Source organism: Hylobates moloch, unplaced genomic scaffold, assembly GCF_009828535.3.
Source record: "Hylobates moloch isolate HMO894 unplaced genomic scaffold, HMol_V3 SCAFFOLD_15, whole genome shotgun sequence".
Lineage (NCBI taxonomy): Eukaryota > Metazoa > Chordata > Mammalia > Primates > Hylobatidae > Hylobates > Hylobates moloch.
In genome coordinates this window covers 12,396,787-12,421,144 of record NW_026652290.1, presented here as the reverse complement: position 1 = coordinate 12,421,144, position 24,358 = coordinate 12,396,787, and the positions used below count along the sequence as shown (strand labels likewise).

Below are 24,358 nucleotides of genomic sequence, written 5' to 3'. Positions count from 1 at the left end.
AAAGTAGTCAGTGACAATTGAAACAAATGTGATAAAATTTGGGTGAGTATGGTGGCTCATGCCTGTAATCCCAGCACTTTGGGAGGCTGAGGCAGGCAGATCACTTGAGGCCAGGAGTTCAACACCAGCCCAACAAGGTGAAACCCCATCTCTACTAAAAATACAAAAATTAGCCAGTCATGGTGGTACGAGCCTGTAGTCCCAGCTACTTGGGAGGCTGAAGCAGGAGAATTGCTTCAACCTGGGAGGTGGAGTTTGCAGCGAGCTGAGATGGTGCCACTGCACTCCAGCCTGGCTGACAGAGCGAGACTGTCACACACACACACAAAAAAAAAAGAAAGAAAACTCGTGTATGAAGGATTATCACAATCTGTTTGATGATTCCAGAAAGTCCACATCAGTGGTTTCTAACATACTTTGTGTCACAGAACCCTATTAGAAATGGATAAATGCTATGATCCTCTACCAAGGAAAAAAGTACGTATATAAACTTTTGTAATCTATTTCAATAGTTCTTGGAATCCTTAAAGTTTATATAACAGAATAAAAGACTGAAGAAAAATAATCAAAGGCAATCTGTGGCCTTGTTTACTGCTCACAGTAAAAAGGTATCTCTAAGACAACTGGACAAGTGGAATATGGACTGAGAATCAGATGATTAATTTGTTAATTGTAGTTAATTTGTTGAGTGTGATAATGACATGATGGTTATGGAAAAATGTCTACGTAGAGATACGTGTTGAACTTCTGGTGAAACGTGATTTCTGGGATTTGTTTTAAAACACTACAGGATTAAAAAAGGTGGTCAGTGCCAACTGAACAAACAGTGATAAAATTTGGCCGGGAGTAGTAACTCACACCTGTAATCCCAGCACTTTGGGAGGCCGAGGCAGGCAGATCACTTGAAGTCAGGAGTTCAAGATCAGCCTGGACAACACAGCGAGACCCTGTCTCTATTAAAAATACAAAAATTAGCTGGGCGTGGTGGCGGGTACTTGTAATCCTAGCTATTTGGGAGGCTGAGGCAAAAGAATTGCTTGAACCCGGGAGGTAGAAGTTGCAGTGAGCTGAGACCATGCCACTGCACTCTAGCCTGGGTGACAGAGCAAAACTCCATGTCAAAAAAAAAAAAAAAAAGTGATAAACTTTGATAATTGTTGAAGCTGAATGAGTTCATTATTCTCTTCGTATTTGCGTAGTTTTAAATTTCCCATAGTAATTACAAAAAAATATATATATATATATATATCAAGCCTCCCAAAACAGAACTACTGTCTAGATAAATAGTCTTGGGCCTTAAAGGCTTTCTTTTTTTTTTTTTTTGGAGACAGGGTCTTGCTCTGTCACCCAGGCTGGAGCACCGTGGGTTGATCTCAGCTCACTGCAGCCTTGAACTCCTGGGCTCAAGTGATCCTCCCTCATCAGCCTCCTGAGTAACTGGGAATACAGGTGTGTACTAATATGCCTGGCTAATTTTTGCATTTTTTGTAGAGATGGGGATTTGCCATGTTGCCCAGGCTGTTTCTTGAATGCCTGGGCTCAACTGATCCTCCCCTGCCTTGGCATCCCATCACAGGTGTGAGCCACGGTACCTGGCTTTAAAGTCATTTTCCTATTCTTTACCTTCTTCTTCACTTGAACCTAAATATCCCAAGGACCTAGCAAGGTATATCTATTTTTTATTTAAATGAATGATTTCTTCCAGAAAGGTCTGGCTGAAGGAAGGGAAGAGAGTGCAAAGAAACCGTAATCCTGTCAAGAGCAGAATAGTGGTGAGGTAAGAAAAGAATCACAGAAAAGGGTTGGGTCCTGCCAGCGTTCTATCACTCTGTGTATATGTGGTCTTCACTATGTCACCTAGCACCCTTATGAAACAGTCGGCTCATTGAACATGAGTTTAAAAACACATGGTCTTTTAAAAGAGCAGTTCATCTCTATAGAGTTCGGTGATTCTAAATACTAAAGCTCATTAGCCAGTCGTAAAAACTCAATTAATAGCTTATTTACGGGCCAGGCGCAGTGGTCACACCTGTAATCTCAGTACTTCGGGAGGCCAAGGCAGGCAGATCACAAAGTCAAGAGATTGAGACCATCCTGGCCAACATGGTGAAACCCTGTCTCTATAAAAAATACAAAAATTAGCTGGGCGTGGTGGTGTGTACCTGTAGTCCCAGGTACTCGGGAGGCTGAGGCAGGAGAACTGCTTGAACCCAGGAGGCAGAGGTTGCAGTGAGCCGAGATACGCCACTGCACTCCAGCCTGGTGACAGAGCAAGACTCCACCTCAAAAAAACAAAAACAAAAACCACCTCCCTCAAAAAACCTATTTATTTATTTTTTTAAATTATACTTTAGTTCTAGGGTACATGTGCACAACGTGTAGGTTTGTGACATATGTATACATGTGCCATGTTGGTGTGTTGCACCCATTAACTCTACATTTACATTAGGTATATCTCCTAATGCTATCCCCCAACCTCTCCCCACCCCACGACAGGCCCCGGTGTGTGATGTTCCCCATCCTGTGTCCAAATGTTCTCATTGAAAAAACCTCATTTAGGCCAGGCACGGTGGCTCATGCCTGTAATCCCAGCACTTTGGGAGGCCAAGGCGGGTGGATCACTTGAGGTCGGGAGTTCAAGAACAGCCTGACCAACATGAAGAAACCCCGTCTCTACTAAAAATACAAAAATTAGCCGGGCGTGTTGGCGCATGCCTGTAATCCCAGCTACTTGGGAGGCTGAGGCAGGAAAATCACTTGAACCTAGGAGGCGGAGGTTGCGGTGAGCCAAGATCGCGCCATGGCACTCCAGCCTGGGCAACAAGAGTGAAACTCTGTCTCAAAAACAAAAACAAAAAAACAAAAACAAAAACAACAACAAAAAAGAAAAAACCTCATTTATATGACAGTGTTTTGGAAGCCTCTATCACTTCCTTTCTGGTTTTCTCTTACTTGCAAATATGCTAAGGTAACTAGATACATGACTCCTCAAGAAGTGAATTAGTACTGAATTAAGTTTTTTTTTTTTAAGAGATTGAGTCTGGCTCTGTCATCCAGGCCTGAGTGCAACAGCACAATTATAGCTCACTGCAGCCTCAAACTCCTGGCCTCAAGCAATCTTCCTGCCTCAGACCCCCAAGCAGCTGGGACCACAGCCATGTGGCACTACACCTGGCTAATTTTTAAAACTTTTTTGTAGAGATGGGGTCTTGCTATGCTGCCCAGGCTGGCCTTGAACTCCTGGCCTCAAGTGATCCTCCTGCCTCAGCCTCTCAAAGCACTGGGATTATAGGTGTAAGCCACTGTGGCTGGCCTGATTTTTTTTTTTTTTTTTTTTTGAGACAGAGTCTTGCTCTGTCACCTAAGCTGGAGTGCAGTGGTGCAATCTTGGCTCACTGCAACCTCTGCCTCCTGGGTTTAAGCCATTCTCCTGCCTCAGCCTCCTCAGCAGGTGGGATCACAGGCGTGTGCCAGCACACCCAGCAAATTTTGTATTTTTAGTAGAGATGGGGTTTCACCATGTTAGCCAGGGTAGTCTAGAACTCCTGACCTCAAGTAATCCACCTGCCTTGGCCTCCCAAAGTGCTGGGATTACAGGCGCAAACCACTGCGCCTGGCTGCCTGGCCTGAATTTAAGATTTTGAAAAATGATAATCAGGCGGCTGAGGACTCTTCTAAAAAACAAGTTCCATTCTACAATCTTACGGAAATCTGAGACATCAAATTCCTGTGAATAAAGGCAATTTTTAAAGTTTTACGGTTTTAGTAAACTAAACTAGTAATTCTGCAGTATTAATAAAAATTTCAGAAAAATGTTTTTATCTAAATTATAGTCAATATACTACAAATTTATAAGAAATATAAAGCAGAAACGATTATGCAGGACATGTCATTTTAATTACTTACTTCCTTCTAACGACTTTCTGTAATTCACATTAGTATTGCCTGGCAATTTAGGAACAAACCTATAAACATGAGTTTTACTAATCCAGCTCCAACCACCATATCCTGTCACTCTGTACTCTTCACCTTTTTGTTTCCAAACCTGGTGTAAATGAAAACATTTTGATTAAACAACAAGAATAACAATGCTTATAAACCACATGTGGTTTTACGCATTTTTACCAAACAAGTTTCAAAGTCAGGCAAATTAAATTTACTAATCATCCCCAGGTTTTTCCAAGTGAGGACAAAAAAAATTTACTAATCAATTTAGTTTTCACTGGGAATCAAAGATTAATGAAATAATACTCCTTTTTAGCATGTAAAATTTAACACATTTTTACAGTTTTATAACAATTTCAACAAATTGGCCTTGTAAGCCTCCAATATTCTAAGATAAACCGATGCTTTGTAAATTTGCCAGGAAGATGTACTTTATCCCTAACATATTAATTAAAAGACTATGTCAAAAGTAGGCCAGGAGCAGTGGCTCATGCCTGTAATCCCAGCACTTTGGGAGGCCAAGTCAGGAGGATCACCTGAGGTCAGGAGTTCAAGACTCACCTGGCTAACATGGTGAAACCCCATCTCTACTAAAAATACAAAAATTAGCCGGGCGTGGTGGTGCACGCCTATAATCCCAGCTCCTTGGGAGGCTGAGGCAGGAGAATCGTTTGAACCCAGGAGGCGGAGGCTGTAGTGAGCCGAGATTGTGCCACTGCACTCCAATCTGGGCAAGAGAGCGAGACTCTGTCTCAAAATAAATAAATAAATAAATAAAATACAAAGGCTATGTCAAAAATAAAATAAAGTTAGTTAAGTATTCAAAGTTTCAGAATAAAAGTCTCAGAAATGGCTAACACTATTTTAAAGGGTTGTTGTAAAAATTACCTGATGCTTAACTGGAAATGTGTATTTTACCCATGTCGCTTGCTGCATCGTTTCTTCTTCTTCCTGTTTTTTCTCTTTTTTTTTGACTTTCTCCTTTTCTTCTCTTTCAATTGATGTCATCCGGTGTAACCTAAGAATTCATGCATAGAAAGACAATGTTAACTTGGAAAAATAAACAGAAAAGATAAAAATGCAATACTGAAAAATTAGGAAGATAAAGCAGACTTAGTTATAATCCTACAAACCAGACAACCCCAACTGACAAAACTTAGTTGTAGTTGTACAATTCCTTAATAAGAAAAGATAGAGTACAAAAAGGCAAAAACAAGAAATGCTATCCTTTCCATGCCTCCCCATAAGAAATAATTATGATTTATTTCTAAAACATTTCATGTATATATGGTATATACCAACATTTATGTATCTCTTTACATAGTCCATTACATATTCACACATATGTACTTTTTAGTGCACACACAACCACAGTTTTTAATCAATGGATAATTACACTAGAAGATCTTTCCTTATCAAAATATACACATTTTTTAAGGAATTAAAAAATATACCATTGCATGGATACGCCATAATTTATTAAACCAGGTCACTGTTAAAGAACACTTTGTTTCCAGAGTTTTTTCCTTCCAAAAAGCAAAGACCAAAGAATACAAAAACATTTATTTTATCAATCGCTATTTCTGATTCTCACAAGCACTGGGGATTTTAAAGCATTCACAGGATCCACTAACAGAAATCAGGTTTCTTACATTCGCAGAGAAAGGGGCCCATGGGGCCCCATCTTTCCAGGGAGAAAGAGAGGAAGGATGAGGAAGGTCGGCCCATATTGACCTAAATCATGAGACACAGGCATCGGCCACAACTCCTTCTCAAGCAGGAAAGGAAATCACTGCACCTACCAGTAAAGACCAGGCCTGTGGTGAGGCTCTACATTTAGGGGATTAGACTAGATTTTCATGAATCAGAATATTTCTCACAGAGACACGAAGCAAAACCTACAAAGAAAGGAGCTTGTCTCTAAGAGCGCTAGTGGCAGAAGAACTGCTTTTATCACACCCTAACCAGATGCAGCCAATTTCTCATGCACAGCTCTGCGGGAAGACTACAGATCTTTTGTTAACTTGGGGTACTGATGCCAAAAAGATGTGGGAGGGGATTTCAGTCTTTTTATCTCCTTTCCCCCCCACCAAAAATTCCCCATCACTCTCCCTGCTTCTTCTCTCCCTCCCAACTTTTACGAAGGCTTTGTGTCCCTGTGATTGTAGGTCCCAAGAATACAGTCTCCCCCAGGCTGACAGCTCATGCCTATTAACTGCACTCAACTGGTGTAGCAAACATTCTCCGTAGGCTCTTCACAGTCTCCCATAAGCTGATGGGAGGAGGGGAAAGGGAGTGGATCCTCACTGGGAGCTAATGTACTCAAATTCCATCCCTCTGCCAATACACTTGGAACTAAGGAGAAGGACAAGCTCTGCAGGCACAATACGGCGGATAACCTGACCGTCTCAGGCTACAGGAGTAAGGCGGGGTGACTACGCCAGGAGGACTGTGTAGGATTTCTCATGGAGATGAGGGCTTGGCTTCTATACACCTCTGAAAGGCCAGGTCCAGCATGGCAACCGGGCCATTTTCACTGAGAGAGGCCAGGAATGGAGCACTGTCTGAAGGACTCTAGTGCAGTGACACCCTAGGAGCTCAAAGCTGGGCAGGGTGCTCAGTTGTGTTCTTGGTGTCCACGAGGCAAAGAGGTCCCTTTTATCACCAAATACAAAGGCTTCTCTTTGTGGAGGAAGCAAGGCCAGTTAGGCAGTCTTATGGCTAATCTCTGATGCTACCTATCCCAGAGTAGCATGCTGGTGGGTGTGCCAGTGGCAGATTTTCTTTCTACTTCTCCTTGGTCAACGAAGTCCAACCAAGAGAATGAACTGAACTTCAACTCCACTGGTGCTCAGGGTTTTGCAGTGTTTTGCTCTCACAGCCATAGCTGTAACAAACAATATTTTATGTCTTTCTTGGTAAACCTGGGGAGTACCCCTCTATATCCTCCAGTGGTGGGATGGCTGGGTCCAAAAGTTCTTGCACTGAAAATGCTGACGGATATAGGGTCAAACTGCTCTTCAGAACAGTGCAATAATAAAGCCACCCTGTGTTCCTACACCTTCACTCATGCTGAGTTAGTACTGAACTTCTAAACTGTTAGTCAAACTCAGAGGTAAAAAATACTATCCCATTGTCTTTAATTATGAGAGAAGTAATCATTTTTTACGTCTACTGGCCTTTCATATTTATTTTTCTGCAAAATGCCTATTCAAATCCTTTGTCTTGTTTGTATTAGACTACTAGTGCTTTTCATTTATAAAAGGTCTTTGTCAATTAAGAAAATTTTCCATTTGTGGTACAAATATTTTTCCTCGGTTTGTCATGTCTTTTGAGTTTGATTACAGTAACATTTTTCCACTCAGAACTTTAAATACATGTATCCACTTTTTTCCTCTATGGCATCTGGATTTTTTATCTGTTTAAAAAGAAAGTATCACAACAAAAACATAAATTAATTCATACTTTCTTATTGAAGTTTTCCTTTGTTTTTAGGGTTTTGGGTTTTTTTTTTAAACAATTCTTCATCAATCTAAATGTTTTTTGCTAAGGCAGAGATCTACGTGATATTTTCCCAAACATGCTTTCCCTTTGTGATGTGCAATGCTACTACAGCTAAATCCCCATGCTTAGGTCTATTTTTAGATTCTGTATTTTATCTACTGATTTGCTGCTTCTGTAGAACAAATATTGAAGCTTCAAAATGTGCTTTAATATCTAGTGCCTTTTTCACTAACATCTATTTTTTCCCCTTTTGGCTATTCTTACACAATAACTTTTCTTTTCTTTTCTTTTTTTTTTTCAAAGACAGGTTGTCACTCTGTTGCCCAGGATGCAGTGCAGTGGCGCAATCATAGCTCACTGCAGCCTCAAACTCCTGGGCTCAAGCAATCCTCCTCCAACTTCTGGGCTCAGTCTCCCAAGTAGCTGGCATTACAGGTATGCACCACCATGCCTGGCCAATTTTAATTTTTTTGCAGAGACAGAGTCTTGCTATGTTGCCCAGGCTGGTCTCAAACTTCTCACTTCAGGTGATCCTCTCTCCTCAGCCTCTCAAAGTGTTGGGATTATAGGTGTGAGCTACTGTGTGCAGTATTCTTGCACATTAACTTTTCTAGATCAAATATTAGTATCATTTTGGTCAAACCTCCCATGCTCCAGGGTGGAAAATCTTATTCCCAAAGTATCCTTCATGTCTTTAGTTAAGCTTTAAAGATTGCTTAACTTTTTAATTAATTAATTAATTAATTATTATTTTTGGTAGAGACAGGGTCTCCCTATGTTGCCCAGGCTGGTCTTGAACTCCTGGGCTCAAGCAATCCTCCTGCCTCACCTCCCAAAGTGCTGGGATTACAGGCGTGTGCCACCATGCCTGGCCTAAAGATTGTTTTACACAGGCCTTGAATATTTCTTGTTACGTCTGGCCGAATGCAGTGGCTCACGCCTGTAATCCCAGCACTTTGGGAGGCCGAGGAGGGTGGATCACTTGAGGACAGGAACTCGAGACCAGCCTGGCCAACATGACAAAACCCTGTCTCTACTAAAAATACAAAAATTAGCCGGGCATGGTGGCACTTGTCTGTAATCCCAGCTACTCGGGAGGCTGAGGCAGGAGAATTGCTTGAACTCAGGAGGCGAAGGTTGTAGTGAGCCGAGATGGCGCCACTGCACTCCAGCCTGCATGACAGAGCGAGACTCTGTCTCAAAACACACAGACACACACATGCACACACACACACAATTATTCCTAGGTGTTGGAGGTTTTTGTTGTTGTTGTTCCTGCAATCTTTTGCTTCATTGTAATTTTTAAAAACATGTAAACTGCAACCAGATTAAGAAACAGAACTTTATCTACAACCAATACATCAGATGCTTGTGTGTCCAATTCCCTGGCAATGAATACTTTTGTGCTAAACATTCCCTTGTTTTCCCTTATACTTTTAGAACCTATGTGTGTGCATCCCAAACAGTATAAAGTTTGCCTTTTGAAAACTCAGCATAGGCCGGGTGCGGTGGCTCACGCTTGTAATCCCAGCACTTTGGAAAGCCGAGGTGGGCAGATCATGATGAGGTTGGGAGTTGGAGACCAGCCTGGCCAACACAGTGAAACCCCGTCTCTACTAAAAATACAAAAATTAGCCAGTCGTGGTGGCACACGCCTATAATCCCAGCTATTCAGGAGGCTGAGGCAGGAGAATCACTCGAACCTGGGAGGTGGAGGTTGCAGTGAGCTGAGATTGCACCACTGCACTTCAGCCTGAGCGACAGAGCAAAGACTGTCACAAAAAAAAAAAAAAAAAAAGAAAAAGAAAACTCAGCATCAAGTATAAAACTACCTGCATAGAGCATATTGTTACTATCAAAGAAGGTTCCCAGGAAAATATAAACTTGTCTCTGGATCACAGTCTGGCTTCAGCTTTCAGGAAAGTTTACAGACCTCTTTTGGTGAAATCAGTGGGCGAGATCATCAGCAAACCCTGGAAGATACAGGGCTCACCACAATCAAGGTATCTGGCGTGACTGCAGCATAAAACAGGTCTACTATAGCCAAGCATCCAAAGCGGCTGGCTCTATACTTCTTGCTTTTGGATCTTTTGAGGACTGTTTTCCCCACTGACTTGGGATTTGGCCTTGGTGGGTAGGCTGCCATTTGTTTACCTGCATTATTGCTTCTGCAATTTTATAGGTGGTGTATTTTCTATTGTTTCCCTTGTCCCTGTGGATCTGTAATTTTAAAAAAGTTTGGCCACAGTTTTGGTGGAGTTCAGCGTGGAACAAAATCATATGTGTCAATTAATTAGCTCAACTTCATATAATAATTGTGTCTATATCTTGACAATATTTATAAGTTTTATTTCTCTTGGCAAACTGCATTTCCTGGTAGTTTTAGAAAATGTTAAAATATAACGTTGATAATTTTTTTTTTTTTTTGAGACAGGTATCACTCTGTTGACCATGCTGGAGTGCAATGGCACAGTTATGGCTCACTGCAGCCTCCAGCTCCTGGCCTCAAGCGATTCTCCTGACTTGGTTGCCCAAAGTGCTGGGACTACAGGTGGGAAAGCCACCTCACCCGGCCAATAGTGGGTAATCTTTTTTGTTCCACCTGAATGTTATTGGGAATGCTTCAAGGGTTTCACCAAAAGGCATAATAATTTGGTTTGAAATACATCTTCAAAAAAAAAAAAAAGACTTCATATATTCATATTTATCTAAGAGTTTAAAAAAAAAAAGAATAAATAGGCCAGGTGCAGCTGCTCACACCTGTAATCCCAGCACTTTGGGAGGCCAAGATGGGAGGATCACTTGAGGTCAGAGATTCAAGATCAGTCTGGGTAACATAGGGAGACCCCATCTCTACAAAAAAATTAAAAATGTAAAAAAATTAAAAAAAAATAATAATAATAATGAATTTAGACAAAATACCTTCTTGGCATCTAATGAGATGATCAAAAGGTTTCCTTTCTTCGGCTTTTTTCTTTTTGAGACAGCATCTTGCTCTGTTGCTCAGGATGGAGTGCAGTGGTGCGACCTCAGCTCATTGCAACCTCTGCCTCCCGGGTTCAAGTGATTCTCCTGCCTCAGCCTCCTAGTAGCTGGGACTAAAGGCATGCAACACCATGCCTGGCTAATTTTTAGTAGAGATGGGGTTTCACCACGTTGGCCAGGCTGGTCTTAAACTCCCGGGCTCAAGTGATCCACTCGCCTTGGCCTCCCAAAGTGCTGGGATTACAAATGTGAGCCACTGCGTCCAGCCTTTCTTTGACTTCTTAAAATAGTATGGTATTAGTAATCTCCTAGTATTGGAGATTGGTGTCTAAGGTGAAGCCAATTTAGCCATGGTTTCTTATTCTTTAAATTTACTCCTGAATATATCTGCATATCAATATTTTCAGATTTCTTATAGATACACCTATTTGATATTAATTATTAATAAATATTAATAAAGGAGACAGGGCCATAATTTTCTATTTGTCTATTTCTATTTATCAAGTTGCCTAACAGTTTCACGCTAACAGAAACAATAATCTGTAAAATTTCCTTTTTCTATTCTGGTAGAAAAGTTTAAATAGAACTGTCTGGTTCTCGAAATTTAAGAAATCTCTTATGCAATCATCTGGTCCTGCCATCACCTTAGCGACAGGTGCAGTGATAAACAACCAGAAATCCTTTTCCTGCCTAAGAGTGTGGCTTCTGCCCTACTAAGGACTGGGATCAGTGTGGCCTCCTCCCCAACCCTTCCCCCCACCCAAAAGGAGCTCAGTGGGTCCCTTTCTGTGGCAGTGGGGATGGAAGGTGGGGCACGATCAGTTGGGGACTTTTATTCTACCATCTTGGTCCACTCTTTCTAGGTGGACTCCTTTCTTTGTGGATGTAGGAAACCTGAATACTGTTTTAGTGACCCTGTGAAGGCTTTAAAATTCCAAGTTCTAGAGAATCAGAAATATTGGTTAGTATGTCTCTTTCTTTACTCTTTGAGACAGATTTCACTCTTGTTGCCCAGGCTGGATCAAGGCACGGCTCAATCACCCAACTTTGCCTCAAGGTTCAAAGATTCTCATCCCCGACCTCAGGTGACCACCCACCTTGGCCTCCCAAAGTGCTGAGATTACAGGCATGAGCCACTGTGCCCGGCCTTTTTTATTCTTGATATTGGTTATTTGTGCTGTATTATTTTCCTCCCTTGATAATCTTATCAGAGACTTGTAAAACATAATGGGATCTAAGGTATATTTGTTTTCTATTTCATCATATTTGCTCATCTTTAATATTTTCTTTCTTTAGGTTGGTTCCTTGAGATGTACCCCTAGCTAATTAATTTGCAGTTTTTCTTTTCTAATATAAGCATTAAAAGCTAGCAACTTCTCCTATGAAGTCTTTAATTGCATCTGACAAATTTCAATGTATGTAGTACTTTCATGAACATCCAGATCAAAATGTCTTCTGGTTTTCATTATGATTTATAGTTGAGCATTTATTTATTTAGAAGTGTATTTCTTACCTTTCAAGCATATAGCCCTTGCCTTTAAAATTTTACAAATGTCTATATCCCTAAACAATACTACAACATTGTATTATCACACATGCTTTTAAAATCTACACAAATGTATGTAGTATATACATTTATCCTGATGTATTTTTAGTGATGGAACTGTTTTCTCTTTTTAAAAGTTTTTATTTTAGATTCAAGGGGTATATGTGCACTGGGGGGAACAGAGTTTCTAGTTACTCATTACCTGTATAGTAAACACTGTACCCAATAGGTAATTTTTACAACCCTTGTGCCCCTCCCACCCTCTCCAAATGTTTTCATTCTATTGTAAACTTACAAGATTCAATCTCGACACTTGTTGCTCCAGTGTGTTTTTCACTGCTATGTAACAGTCCATTATGAAATAACACAATTTAAACATGCCTAATATTGGCCGGGCACAGTGGCTCAGGGGGGTCATGAAGTCAGGAAATCGAGACCATCCTGGCTAACAAAGTGAAACCCCATCTCTACTAAAAATACAAAAAATTAGCCGGGCATGGTGGTGGGCGCCTGCAGTCCCAGTTACTCGGGAGGCTGAGGCAGGAGAATGGCATAAACACGGGAGGCGGAGCTGCAGTGAGCCGAGATCGCGCCACTGCATTCCAGCCTGGGTGACAGAGCGAGACTCCATATCAAAAAAAAAAAAAAGCCTGATTATGAGCACTTAGATATTGTTTCCAAATTTCATCATTATGAAATAATATTATAAGGAACACCCTGCTACAATGTCTTCTCATGTACACAGGGTAAAAGTTTCTCTACTGTATTAGGAAGGAGTCGAATTGCATTTTTAACTTTGTTTTTGTCAAACCATTCTCTAAAATTGTTATAGCAACCATTGTACTAATTGCACTCTTATCAGAAATGTATCACAACTGTAATCCCAGCACTCGGTAGGCTAAGGCAGGCAGATCGCTTGAGCTCAGAGTTCAAGAACAGCCTGGGCAACATAATGAGACCCCATGTCTATAAAAAATACAAAACTTAGCCAGGCATAGTGGAATGTATCTGTAGTCCCAACTACTCAGGAGGCTGAGGTGAGAGGATAACCTTAGCCCAGGGAGGTCAAGGCTGCAGTGAGCTGTGATGGTGCCACTACACTCCAGCCTGGGTGACAGTGAGATCCTGTGTCAAAAAGAAAAAAAAAAATGTATGTGGTGGAAACACCAAAGAAAACTGGGAGCCATATCCTCAGCAGATGAAAACCATTTAGTAGGCATAAATTTACTTTTCTCAAAAACATATCTTATGTTCCTTTTTTTTTTTTTTAAGATGAAGTCTTGCTCTGTCACCCAGGCTGGAGTGCAGTGGTGCAATCTCGGTTCACTGTAACGTCTGCCTCCTGAGTTAAAGCGATCCTCCTGCCTCAGCCTCCCGAGTACCTGGGGACTACAGGCATGTGCTACCACACCCAGCTAATTTTTGTGTTTTTAGTACCTCAGTCTCCCTAGGTGCTGGGATTACAGAAGTTGAGCCACTGTGCCTGGCCTGTATTTATATTTTAAAAACTACAGGGCTATGCCTTTGGAGTGGACTCTGTAGAAAAGATGGGGGCAGGGAAGATAAAATGGTTCTTACTTTTTGCTTTATGCCCTTAAATATTCTATTATTTACCATAACCTTAGTTTTGTAATAATAACTTTTTAAAGACTACAGTTACAAAGCAAGTCTATCAGGGCTAAAAAGTAGATTCAAGTCACAAAATTTTCTTTCTTTTTAATTATCTGTTCAAGTAGCACAGCCCTGGGTCTACTCGGGAGCTACATGATCTTTGGTTGGACACTGAACTTTAAAAAAGGATGTAAATCAGATTTCTAGCATACTGCCTACAAGATTCTAGAATAAATACTAAAAAATGTGAGTGCTCTTTCTAGTCAATAAAAATGCTATTTACTTTAGAAAATATTTTAAATTTTCATATACCAGATCTCTTTTGATTTTCATCACAATCCTGTATGGCAAATAAGAACTAATATTCATGGCGGGTGCGGTGGCTCACACCTGTAATCCCGGCACTTTGGGAGGCCGAGGAGGGCAGATCACAAGGTCAGGAGTTCAAGACCAGCCTAGCCAACACAGTGAAACCATGTCTCTACTCAAAATACAAATAATTAGCTAGGCAAGGTGGCGGGTGCCTATAATCCTAGCTACTCGGGAGGCTGAAGCAAGAGAATCGCTTGAACATGGGAGGCAGAGGTTGCAGCAAGCTGAGACTGCACCACTACACACCAGCCTGGGAGACAGTGAAAGACTCTGTCTCAAAAAAAAAAAAAAAAAGAAAGAAAGAAAGAAAGAACTAATAATATTCATTCATGTTTACAACTTATATAGGAAGAAAATGAGGCCAAAAGTAAAGTCTTCAATATGGCCTCTTAAATATATTAACTTTCATTATTAATAGGCTAGTATTTCAAAATGGAGTCCAATATTCATCATTTACAAGGCTGAGAATTCACTTACCTGGTATGTCCTAAAGATTCTCGCCATATTGGTAGCATCACAACTGGTTTAACTGCACACTCCAAAATGGCTAAAGCCAATGCAAATTCTCTGGGTTTGCTACACATCTGAACTGCCTTGATCCAATTTGCCCTATATTTCAGAAGAAATGAAAGAAATTATTTCACTAGGTTGACCTTAAATTAAAAGCACAATAGTTGTAACTTTGGCCTCCATCTGATTCCAGGGATAAAGACTATGACTCCTAGAAATCCTCCAAATAGTGGTGTTGGTTCAGTAAGTTAGAAGTACACTCATGCCTCTAATGTCCTGTCTGCTGACCACATTGACTTCATTCAATTCATTGGTAATGACGTTTTCAAGTGCACAACTACAACAATCATTTTATAAACATTTAGTATATTTACAGCAATAAATTAAACTTAGTTTCCTTTACCTATGTGATGCCCAGTTGGGATGAAGAAAGGATGAAGGGATGTTGTTTTCTAATTGGGTGATAGTCAGTCTCAGAGTAGATATGGTAAGAACTTTGGACCCATGGACAGAACCGTTCCATTTGAACTCTCCTGCTGGAGTCAGACAGAATTTATGTGCAAGATGCCTTCTCTTATCATGATCTTCTCTGTGCTGGTGCTTATTCAAAGCAAATGAATTGGTGGAGTATTGATTGTGGTAGACGCGATACTTCCCTTCTTGACCCAATTTAAAATAATTGTTGATATTTCCTTTCATGACCACTTCCTTTTTGGTGCTCAACCGTGAAATTTCTCCTTGAGAGTTGACTACCAGTACCTGACCAAAAAAATAAAAAGACTGGATTATTTATGTCAATCAAAGATGTAAATTTCATCTAATCAACTGTCTTTCAATAATTAAAATTAATAATTCAAAGTAAGATAAATCTTATGATAGAACTTTTGAAGTCTAAAAGCTAAGTTAAAAGCTAAAGCTAATTGTTTATAATTAAACAACCAAGATATGCCTGCAGAAAGAAAACTAACACATATTAAGTACATATTACATGTCAGATACTATTATTCACTGCTTTCATGTATTAATACTTCAAATATACACATGAAACCATACATATAAATTACTCACCTACCATTTTTTTCAAGTTTATAACATATACTTAATGGAAAAAGAAGGGCATCACATGTACTATCCCCCCAAAAATATATTCCTAAAAACACCCTTTCAGGTCCTTTTATCATTCCAGCTATAGTGTAAGACCCCATGGATACTTCAAAATAGTATTTTCAAACAGTTGATCCCAACTCTTAGTGGACTATGAAATAAACAGTGGCCTTATTCAGCTTTTTAAAAAATAAAATGTAATGCAATAGGCTAGCACAGAAAATATCAGGGTGCTTCCCACATCATAAGGTAAAATAGTATTTCAGAAAGCTTTTGAATATGTGTATTGGGCTGCTATGAAAAAATGTGTATGTGACTGAGGGTCAGAGTCAAAAAGAAGTATGAAACCCACTGCTTTTAAGCAATTGCTGTGATGTTAAGAATGTCCTTTATTCTTGCATATCTATCCTGCAAATAATTCTCGAATATGGGAGACAAAGTTGGGGCCGTGTCCTGTCACCATGGCTAGCTGAAGCACAGAGATACCGAGTCCTAGCTCTGATCCCATTGTTCATGATCAGAGCTGGGATGCCATGCTGTCCTATCCACAGTACTCTGCTATCAATGGGTAAGCCTCATCCTCTAATTAGCTGCAGGTTCACCTGAAGTGATCACAGCTAGAACTGAGCAGTGAATCATCTACAGTTCTTTAATAAACCATAAAACCCAAAATAGCCTACTCATATGTGTAAAGGCGGCTTTAATTCTTTAGAATTATATGTAGAATAAAACTGATCATGTAGTAAGAAAGTGTATCAGCCATTTATAGCATTTTTATGCCTTGACTGAAATTTGGGTATACAACTATACTTATAAAGCCTAATACTTTCAATCTTGTTAATTACTACAGTTTCGGAAATAGAGAAAATATAATTCAAAAATAGATCTACAAATTTCTACAAATTTCCAGCCCCTATTTTTAAGGTGTGATAATTAAAATTACCTCACATTCCACAGATTTTTGTTTTAAACAAAAAGAACACACCTCTTTGCCCTCCTTAAATAATTTATTTGCTTCATGTGCAGCAGCTGCCACCTGCTGGCTCTTCAGCTGACTAAGTTTGCTATCTGGATTCCGCAATCTGGTGATGATTCGAGTTGAGCCAGATGCTCCTTTTCCAGCTCCAGGAGATTCGCTTAGCTCCCCGTTGGACTTCTCCGATTTGAAATCACCTATTGTCAAATGAACAGGCCACAAAGTAATTGCTGACAATAAGTAAATAATTATAACCACCTTATTTCACCAAAACTCGTATCTGGTGTATGTGTAAGATCCACAAAGTAAACGGATAAAAAAAGGCCCTTGAATGGCAAAACGAGTATCATTATTCCTTAAGATTTTTACTTAAAAGAAAATATGTTGTAACTTTACTGTGAGTTATCTATTATTCCACAAAAAATTCAAACATGCTAGGTTATCTGTTTAAAAGCTCATCTATTTGAAAACAGGAAGAGCTGCTACAAACTTACAAGTAACAAACATAATAATAACTCAAAAAGCAAACTAACAAAGTGTTGCCTTATATATTCAATATGGATTTCTGTATAAAAAGGTGTAAGTTTTTGAAAGATTTCCACCGAAATTCTGTTTAAATACCAAATAGTTTTGAGCTTATAAACATAAATGTCATGAATTTTCCACTAGGGAATTTAGATAATTATCTGTGTATGCTTATCAATATAAAAAAAAATCAACTAAATTAGTTTTTTATAACCTAATAAAGACCTCTCAACATTTTCCTAGTAAATTCTTAAGGACACACTAAACTGCACAGGAGCAATTTCTGCTTTATATACTGATCAATCTCACTTTGGCTGAATGTTTTTTTCTTTTTTTTGAGACAGGGTCTCATTCTGTTGCTCAGGCTGGAGTGCAGTGGCACAATCTCAGTTCACCTCAGCCTCAACCCCCCAGGCTCAGGTGATTCTCCCATCTCAGCCTTCCAAGTAGCTGGAACCACAGGCATGCACCACCACACTTGGCTAATTTTTTGTATTTTCTGCAGAGATGGGGTTTCGCCATATAGCCCAGGCTGAAAAAATTTGTATACATTCTAAAACTACTGCATCACTGTTAAATTTCCATTGACCAGACAGTTGAATAAGCTCTGATTTTTCCTTTTTAATTTAAAGCTTTAAAAAATGAAGACACTGTGGTATTGGCAAATGAAAAGACAGATAATTTACTATATTATATATAATAAAGATGGCATTTTAAGTAAATAGAGAAAAACTAGGATTGGGAAAACTGGCTATGCATTTTGGGGAAAATAATTAAGAGAATTTTATAAACATCTATTAATTTTACCTGTTCCATACCCCTTCTTTCCTTTGCGGAGATACTTCCCTCACCACCGCTCTCCCACACTTTAATCGTATGATTCTGCCAGGGCTGCAAATCAAGTATGTTGCCCCTTTGGAGTGAGCAGCAGGACCCAGCGTGGCCAGACAAAGCACACCACTAGTTGGCCACAGTGACTGTCCCAGGACTGGCTCTTTGGCTCAATCCTCTCAGCATCCTTTTCTAGTTTTTAAAATCCACAGATGGAGAAGGGGTCTTTGCTTTTTGTACTAACGAGCAGGAAGGGTGTAAATCAGAAGTTGGCCACTTTTATTCCCACAACATGGAGAAAACCGTTGATAACAACAAACAATAAGCCCATCACAGAGAAGAAATAAACAGAAAAATATGAAACGGCAAAATCAGAAGTAGCCTCAATAACCTCATTTGGCTCCCTAGATCCAACAATGCACCTGAGGCTGTCACCAACACTGGACTTCTCAATAGTGTATGTCAATAAAATTCCCTTTTTAAGCAAGTTTGATGTATTTCTATCAAAACCAGTAAATTCTAAATAATGCAGTAGAATATTTTAAGATTTTGACTCCAAAATATCACACTACTACAGTTTTGGAAATAAAGAAAATACAATTCAAAAGTAGGTCTAGAAATTTCTACAAATTTCCAGCTCCGATTTTTAAGGTATGGTAATTAAAATTATCTCACATTCCACAGATTTTTGTTTTAAACAGAAAGAACACACCTCTTTGCCCTCCTTAAATAATAAGTCAAAATGGAGAGAGGGTGTTGAGCATCTTGCCACCCCAGGCTGGAAAGCAAGTCACTTTGGATGTGTGGTAGCAAAGCAGTTGGTCAGACTATCAATTTTCTCTTGGGTCTCAGATCATGGAGGTTTTTTTTTTTTTTTTTTTTGAGATGGAGTTTCACTCTTGTTGCCCAGGCTGGAGTGCAGTGGTGTGATCTTGGCTCACTGCAACCTCTGCCTCCTGGGTTCAAGCGATTCTCCTGCCTCAGCCTCCCAAGTAGCTGGGATTACAGGCGCCCGCCAACATGCCCAGCTAATTTTTGTATTTTTAGTAGAGACGGGGTTTCACCATGTTGGTCAGGCTAGTCTTGAACCCCTGACCTCAGGTGATCCACCCGCCTCAGCCTCCCAAAGTGCTGGGATTACAGGCATGAGCCACTGCACCTGGCCTTCAGATCATGGAGTTTTATGCCAAGATGTTGAACTATGGTGGTTAGTTCTTGGGACCATCTATAAAGTCCTGTAATAGATACTTTTTAGACATCATTTGTTCTGGGTCAGATTTCCTGAAAAGAGAAAGAATGACACAGTGCTTTTAAAAAGCTTCCTAATTCAGAGCCAACAATCCAATACTGCTCAGAGTCAATCCTTTATCACTTGCTAAATTTAGTGCAAATAAGGGAAAGGAGGAGAAAATTACCACAGGGGTAAGACTTAAAGGAATGGAGAAAAAGAACTAAACTGAGGGTAGAGGTCTTTACTGAACACCCTCTGCCCAAAGGCCATATTCCTCCTATTATAAAGCAGTGGATCCTTGTGATGCAGCCTGGCAGCAGGCTACAGATCTACATCAGCCTCTGCAGCTCATTGTTTATGATACCAGCAGGCAGAAGCCTACACGAACTCTTCACCTGAAGGCTAGGACTATTGGCCTACTAAACAGATAAACAGATAAACTGAGGAAGTGGAGGGTGTTCACTTTCATGGATCCTAAAGCAAGTACTAGCATTAAGTACTAGCTGGGAACCTAGGAATCTACAAGTGAGTGCCACTGTCAGGAAAAACCCCAAACCTGCCAAATAGGGTTATATGATTGTTTAATCCTACAGCAGTCCCCAGCAACCCAACCCCAGTAACAGACAGCAGGAACTAGGCAGCTAAAACAGAATGGCCTCCAGAAGCGGAATCTTCTTATATGCTTCTCACCTCTCAAACACAGCCATTCTCCCAGAAAACCAATGGCATCCAGATTTATTAAAGAACACCCTCTACTATGTTTATGAGTGTCATAGGCAGTTAAATTCATAATGTGGCTCATGGATTGTGAGATCAAGATAAGCCACCTCCAGATCTACTGAAATTTAATTTTTTTTTTTTTTTTTTTTTGAGACAGAGTGTCGTTCTGTCACCCAGACTGGAGTGCAGTGGCGCGATATCAGCTCACTGCAATCTCTGCCTCCTGGGTTCACGCAATTCTCCTGCCTCAGCCTCCCGAGTAGCTGGGATTACAGGCACACACCACCATGCCCGGCTAATTTTTTTTGTATTTTTAGTAGAGACGGGGTTTCACTATGTTGGCCAGACTGGTCTCGAACTCCTGACCTTGTGATCCGCCTGCCTTGGCCTCCCAAAGTGCTGGGATTACAGGCGTGAGCCACCAAGCCCAGCCCAGATCTATTGAAATTAATGTACACACACAGAAATACTAGATTTAGGTCTAGATACAATTACAGGATGTAACTGTGGGAAAGAGGTTTTTGAAAAAGTTTTAAGTTGTGGGTGAAATCTTTGTATTGTATTAGGCAGAACCATTTTTGAATTGTATGTATGGGAACGAATGTGAGTACACACACGTGCTGAGCTACCAAAGGATGGAAGTGTAGATATTTACTATGCTATAATATTTGCAGCATCCCTCTTTCCTTAAAAACCATTCCTACCCAACTCTAGTCATACACTTTTGCTGGAGGCATCAATCGTAGTACCTTGCCTGCCCTGGCCATAGGGTTAGAAACAATATGATCCAAGATAAGCCACTCAAATTCCTTCCTCAAGGGCTTTTGATGTGGAGCAGAAGTAGGGGCCTTGCCTTTGGGTCACAGACCTTGGAAACATATAAATACAAATTGCTGGTGCCATCTTCCCTGCCACATGGGAATAGCCTGTCTGTACTGGGAGAGAATGAGGTTAACACACATAAATATATGTAGACCTAAAAGGTGAGAGAGAGAGGAAAACAAAGAGTTTGATATCTGAGGGTCCAGTTATACCTGATGATGGCTCGGACTTCCCAACTATATGAGCTAATTAAATTCCCTCTTCACTTAAGCTAGTTTAAGTTTGTTTGGTCACTTGCAATTGAAAAAGTCCTAATTAAAACAGATTTCCAACTCATATCAAACGAAAATTATTACTTTAGATAGGTTGAAAACAAAGTTATAGAAGTATTATGAAGAATTACTATAAAATGTATATTCTTGGGATATATTATATCCCAAGAATTATATATATTATAATTCTTATATAATATATATAATTCTTATATAATTATATATATATATATCCCAAGATTATATATATTATGAAGAATTACTATAAAATGTATATTCTTGGGATGGGGATAACCCTCCTTAATAGAACACAAAATTGCCGGGCGTGGTGGCTCACGCTTGTAATCCCAGCACTTTGGGAGGTCGAGGCGGGTGGTTCACGAGGTCATGAGATCGAGACCACGGTGAAACCCCATCTCTACTAAAAATACAAAAAATTAGCCGGGCATGGTGGCGGGCGCCTGTAGTCCCAGCTACTCGGAGAGACTGAGGCAGGAGAATGGTGTGAACCTGGGAGGCGGAGCTTGCAGTGAGCCGAGATCGCACCACTGCACTCCAGCCTGGGCGACAGAGCGAGACTCCGTCTCAAAATAAATAAATAAATAAATAAATAAAACACACAATCCAGAGAAACTCTAAAGAAAAAGATTGATAAATTTAACTATATAAAAATGTAAAAACTTCTGTATGACAACGAAGAGCTAAAAGTAGGCAATTACTATGCAAATATATGTAAAATTGAAGATTAATAGCCATAATACATAAAGCATTCCTAAAATTCATTAAAGAAAAATAACAAAACTCATTAGGAAAAAGTGAGAAAAAGATATGAATAAGCAACTCACAGGAAGTTCAACAAATATATGTAAGCAATTTAACCACGTTGAGTAAGAATATGTAAATTTGTATACGAAATACTTTTCACCATTGGCAAAAATGTTAAGAGGAATGATGTTGAATTTAAGTGAGAGAATAAGGAAACAGAAATGTATGAAAATTACTGGTATAAATCTCTTTTGATATACAATCAAGCAGTAGCTATCACTGTTTTTTAAATGTAGCTACCATTTGACCAGCAAGTCCACTTACTGTTTCTATACTGCCAGAAATACCTGCACAAGTACACAAAGATATATGTTAAGGATGTTCGAAAGCACCACTATTTGTAATAATGAAAAACTGTTAACAACATAAATGTCCATTAATAGAGAAATAGTAGATGAATTATGGTTCATCCATACTCTGGAGTACCATGCAGCAGTTTTAAAAAAAATGAATTCAATTCATAACACAAAAAGATTCTCTCCATGTATCACTGAGTAAAAAAAGCAGGATGCAGAACAATATATGCAGACTGATCCTGTTTATATTTTAAAAACCCCCAAAACTAAAAAATCGCCCAAAGCCTTCCAAAAACTTTGTAAACATACATACATAAATGTAACTGCAGAGAGAAAGATCTAAAATGTTACACACCAAACTGTTGATGGATGGTGGTTACCTTTGGGGAGGGGAGTATGAAAAGGATCTTTCTTTCCCGCTCTGTGTGCTTTTGTAGATTTTTAAAACAAAAACATTGAGTGCAAGTGCTATCTGTGTTTTAAAAAAAAAATGAAAAATAAAGGAAAAGAACATCTAAATTCCACCCCCCACCAAACTTTCATTTAAAAAATTAAAAACTAAAAAAAAAAAAACTAAAAAACTAAAAACAAAAACACCACACACACACATAAAAAAAAAAAAAAAGAAAGAAAAAAACCTCCCTTTAATGGAATGGATGAAGTATATTCTTACCTATCTCTTCCTGAATAGAGACAGGTGTATGAGATTCTCTTTCTCCATTTTCAGGATCATCAGCTGCCTTAGCAGATTCACTCTGGGAAGAATTTAGTTCACTGCTGCTGTTACTGTTTTCCAGATTAGGCTGGATGGAGGTAGTGGTAGCACTAATGTTACTGCTCTCACATGTCTTGTTAGGTTCTTCTAGAAAAATAGAATATCTGATTTTTAAATTGGAAATCACATGAAAAATGACGAATTGTCAGAAAAGACACTTGTTTTAGGATTTCATTACAAAGCTGTATTTTTAAAAGAAAATCTGTTCATGTATCAGTAATGCGATGTATAAAAGAAAGTGGTAGGCAACACCTTATTTTTTTAAGTCTTCCAGGCTATTAACTCACTGACTTTTTTGGGGGAGGTGAGGACCCAACTCTAACTCACTGACTCGTATCACCTTAGTCACCAGTACAAGGCAGACAATTTTTCAGATACCCCAGAGCTGGAGAATAACCAAGTGATATGACTATCTCTCAAAACTTACAGTGCACCAGATATTGCAGAGGTGGTTTGCTGAGATAATATTCAAAATCTGAAGCTTATAGTCTTACTTTTCAAAAGTACTCAAATAGTATTAGAAACAGAATTAAGCAGGATTATTTAACTCTACGGTTTTCTGCCAGAATACCATGCCCCCCAAATTAATTGAAAGGTAATGCCTAAATGCGATTGTTAACTTCTTTTTAAGATGGAGTCTCACTCTGTTGCGCAGGCTGGAGTGCAGTGGCACAATCTCGGCTGACTGTAGCATCCACCTCTCAGGTTCAAGAGATTCTCCCATCTCAGCCTCCTGAGTAGCTGGGACTACAGGTGCACGCCACCATGCCTGGATAATTGTTTTATATTTTTGGTAGAGATAGGGTTTCACCATGTTGGCCAGGCTGGTCTCGAACTCCTGACCTCAGGTGATCCACCCACCTTGGCCTCCCAAAGTGGCTGGGATTACGGGCGTGAGGCACTGCGCCCAGCTGTGATTGTTAACTTCTGAGGACAATTTAATAGTATCACTAAGAGTATAGTTCTTAAAAGCATATAAAAATTACCAGTACCATGAACAGAAAGCCTGTCTTTCCATGGTAGTTCAGAAATTAAAAGTCTCCCTCTGCATTTGTTTTTGCCACTGACAAGATACTCTTCAAATCACCTAAAGTAAAAATTGGTTGATAGTCTATTGCAGTAACTATCTTTAATGTATAACGTTGGGTTTCAGGAAAAAAAACCTGACAACCTGATAAAATATGGGAAAATATGTGAACAGTCACAAAAGAAAAGAAAATGGCCTTTAGGCAGATGGAAATATGCCCAATTCAAACTATGAGAAATGTAAAATAAAACTATATGAAGAAACTACTCTCAGTTATCAACTGGCAAAAATCCAAGTCTCACAATACACGAAGGGAAAATTACACATGCATTTACTTAACATAGCAATCCTGTGTCTAGAAAACTAGCCCAAAATACACTAAAAAAATACTAAATTACTTATCTATAGAGCTAGCTATTCATTGGAGTATTTAAAATGGCAAAAGACCCAGAAACACAAAAAATGCCTAAGAAGGCTGGGA

The 24,358-nt window shown here is 39.5% G+C and overlaps 1 protein-coding gene across 13 annotated transcripts in view; it reads right to left on the bottom strand.

Moving 5' to 3' along the window:
• The window catches only part of BPTF (bromodomain PHD finger transcription factor), a 157,517-nt gene that overhangs the window by 72,168 nt on the left and 60,991 nt on the right, over positions 1–24,358 (bottom strand). For 9 of the 13 annotated variants that reach the window (XM_032177829.2, XM_032177820.2, XM_032177818.2 and 6 more), the window contains 6 exons: positions 22,749–22,937; positions 16,563–16,750; positions 14,877–15,232; positions 14,441–14,572; positions 4,834–4,963; positions 3,907–4,045 (listed from right to left, as the gene is read on the bottom strand). In XM_032177829.2, the coding sequence (XP_032033720.1) occupies positions 3,907–4,045; positions 4,834–4,963; positions 14,441–14,572; positions 14,877–15,232; positions 16,563–16,750; positions 22,749–22,937 (1,134 nt within the window). The remainder of the gene's footprint in view (positions 1–3,906; positions 4,046–4,833; positions 4,964–14,440; positions 14,573–14,876; positions 15,233–16,562; positions 16,751–22,748; positions 22,938–24,358) is intronic. The other 4 variants (XM_032177823.2, XM_032177831.2, XM_032177825.2 and 1 more) reach the window with 2 other exon arrangements.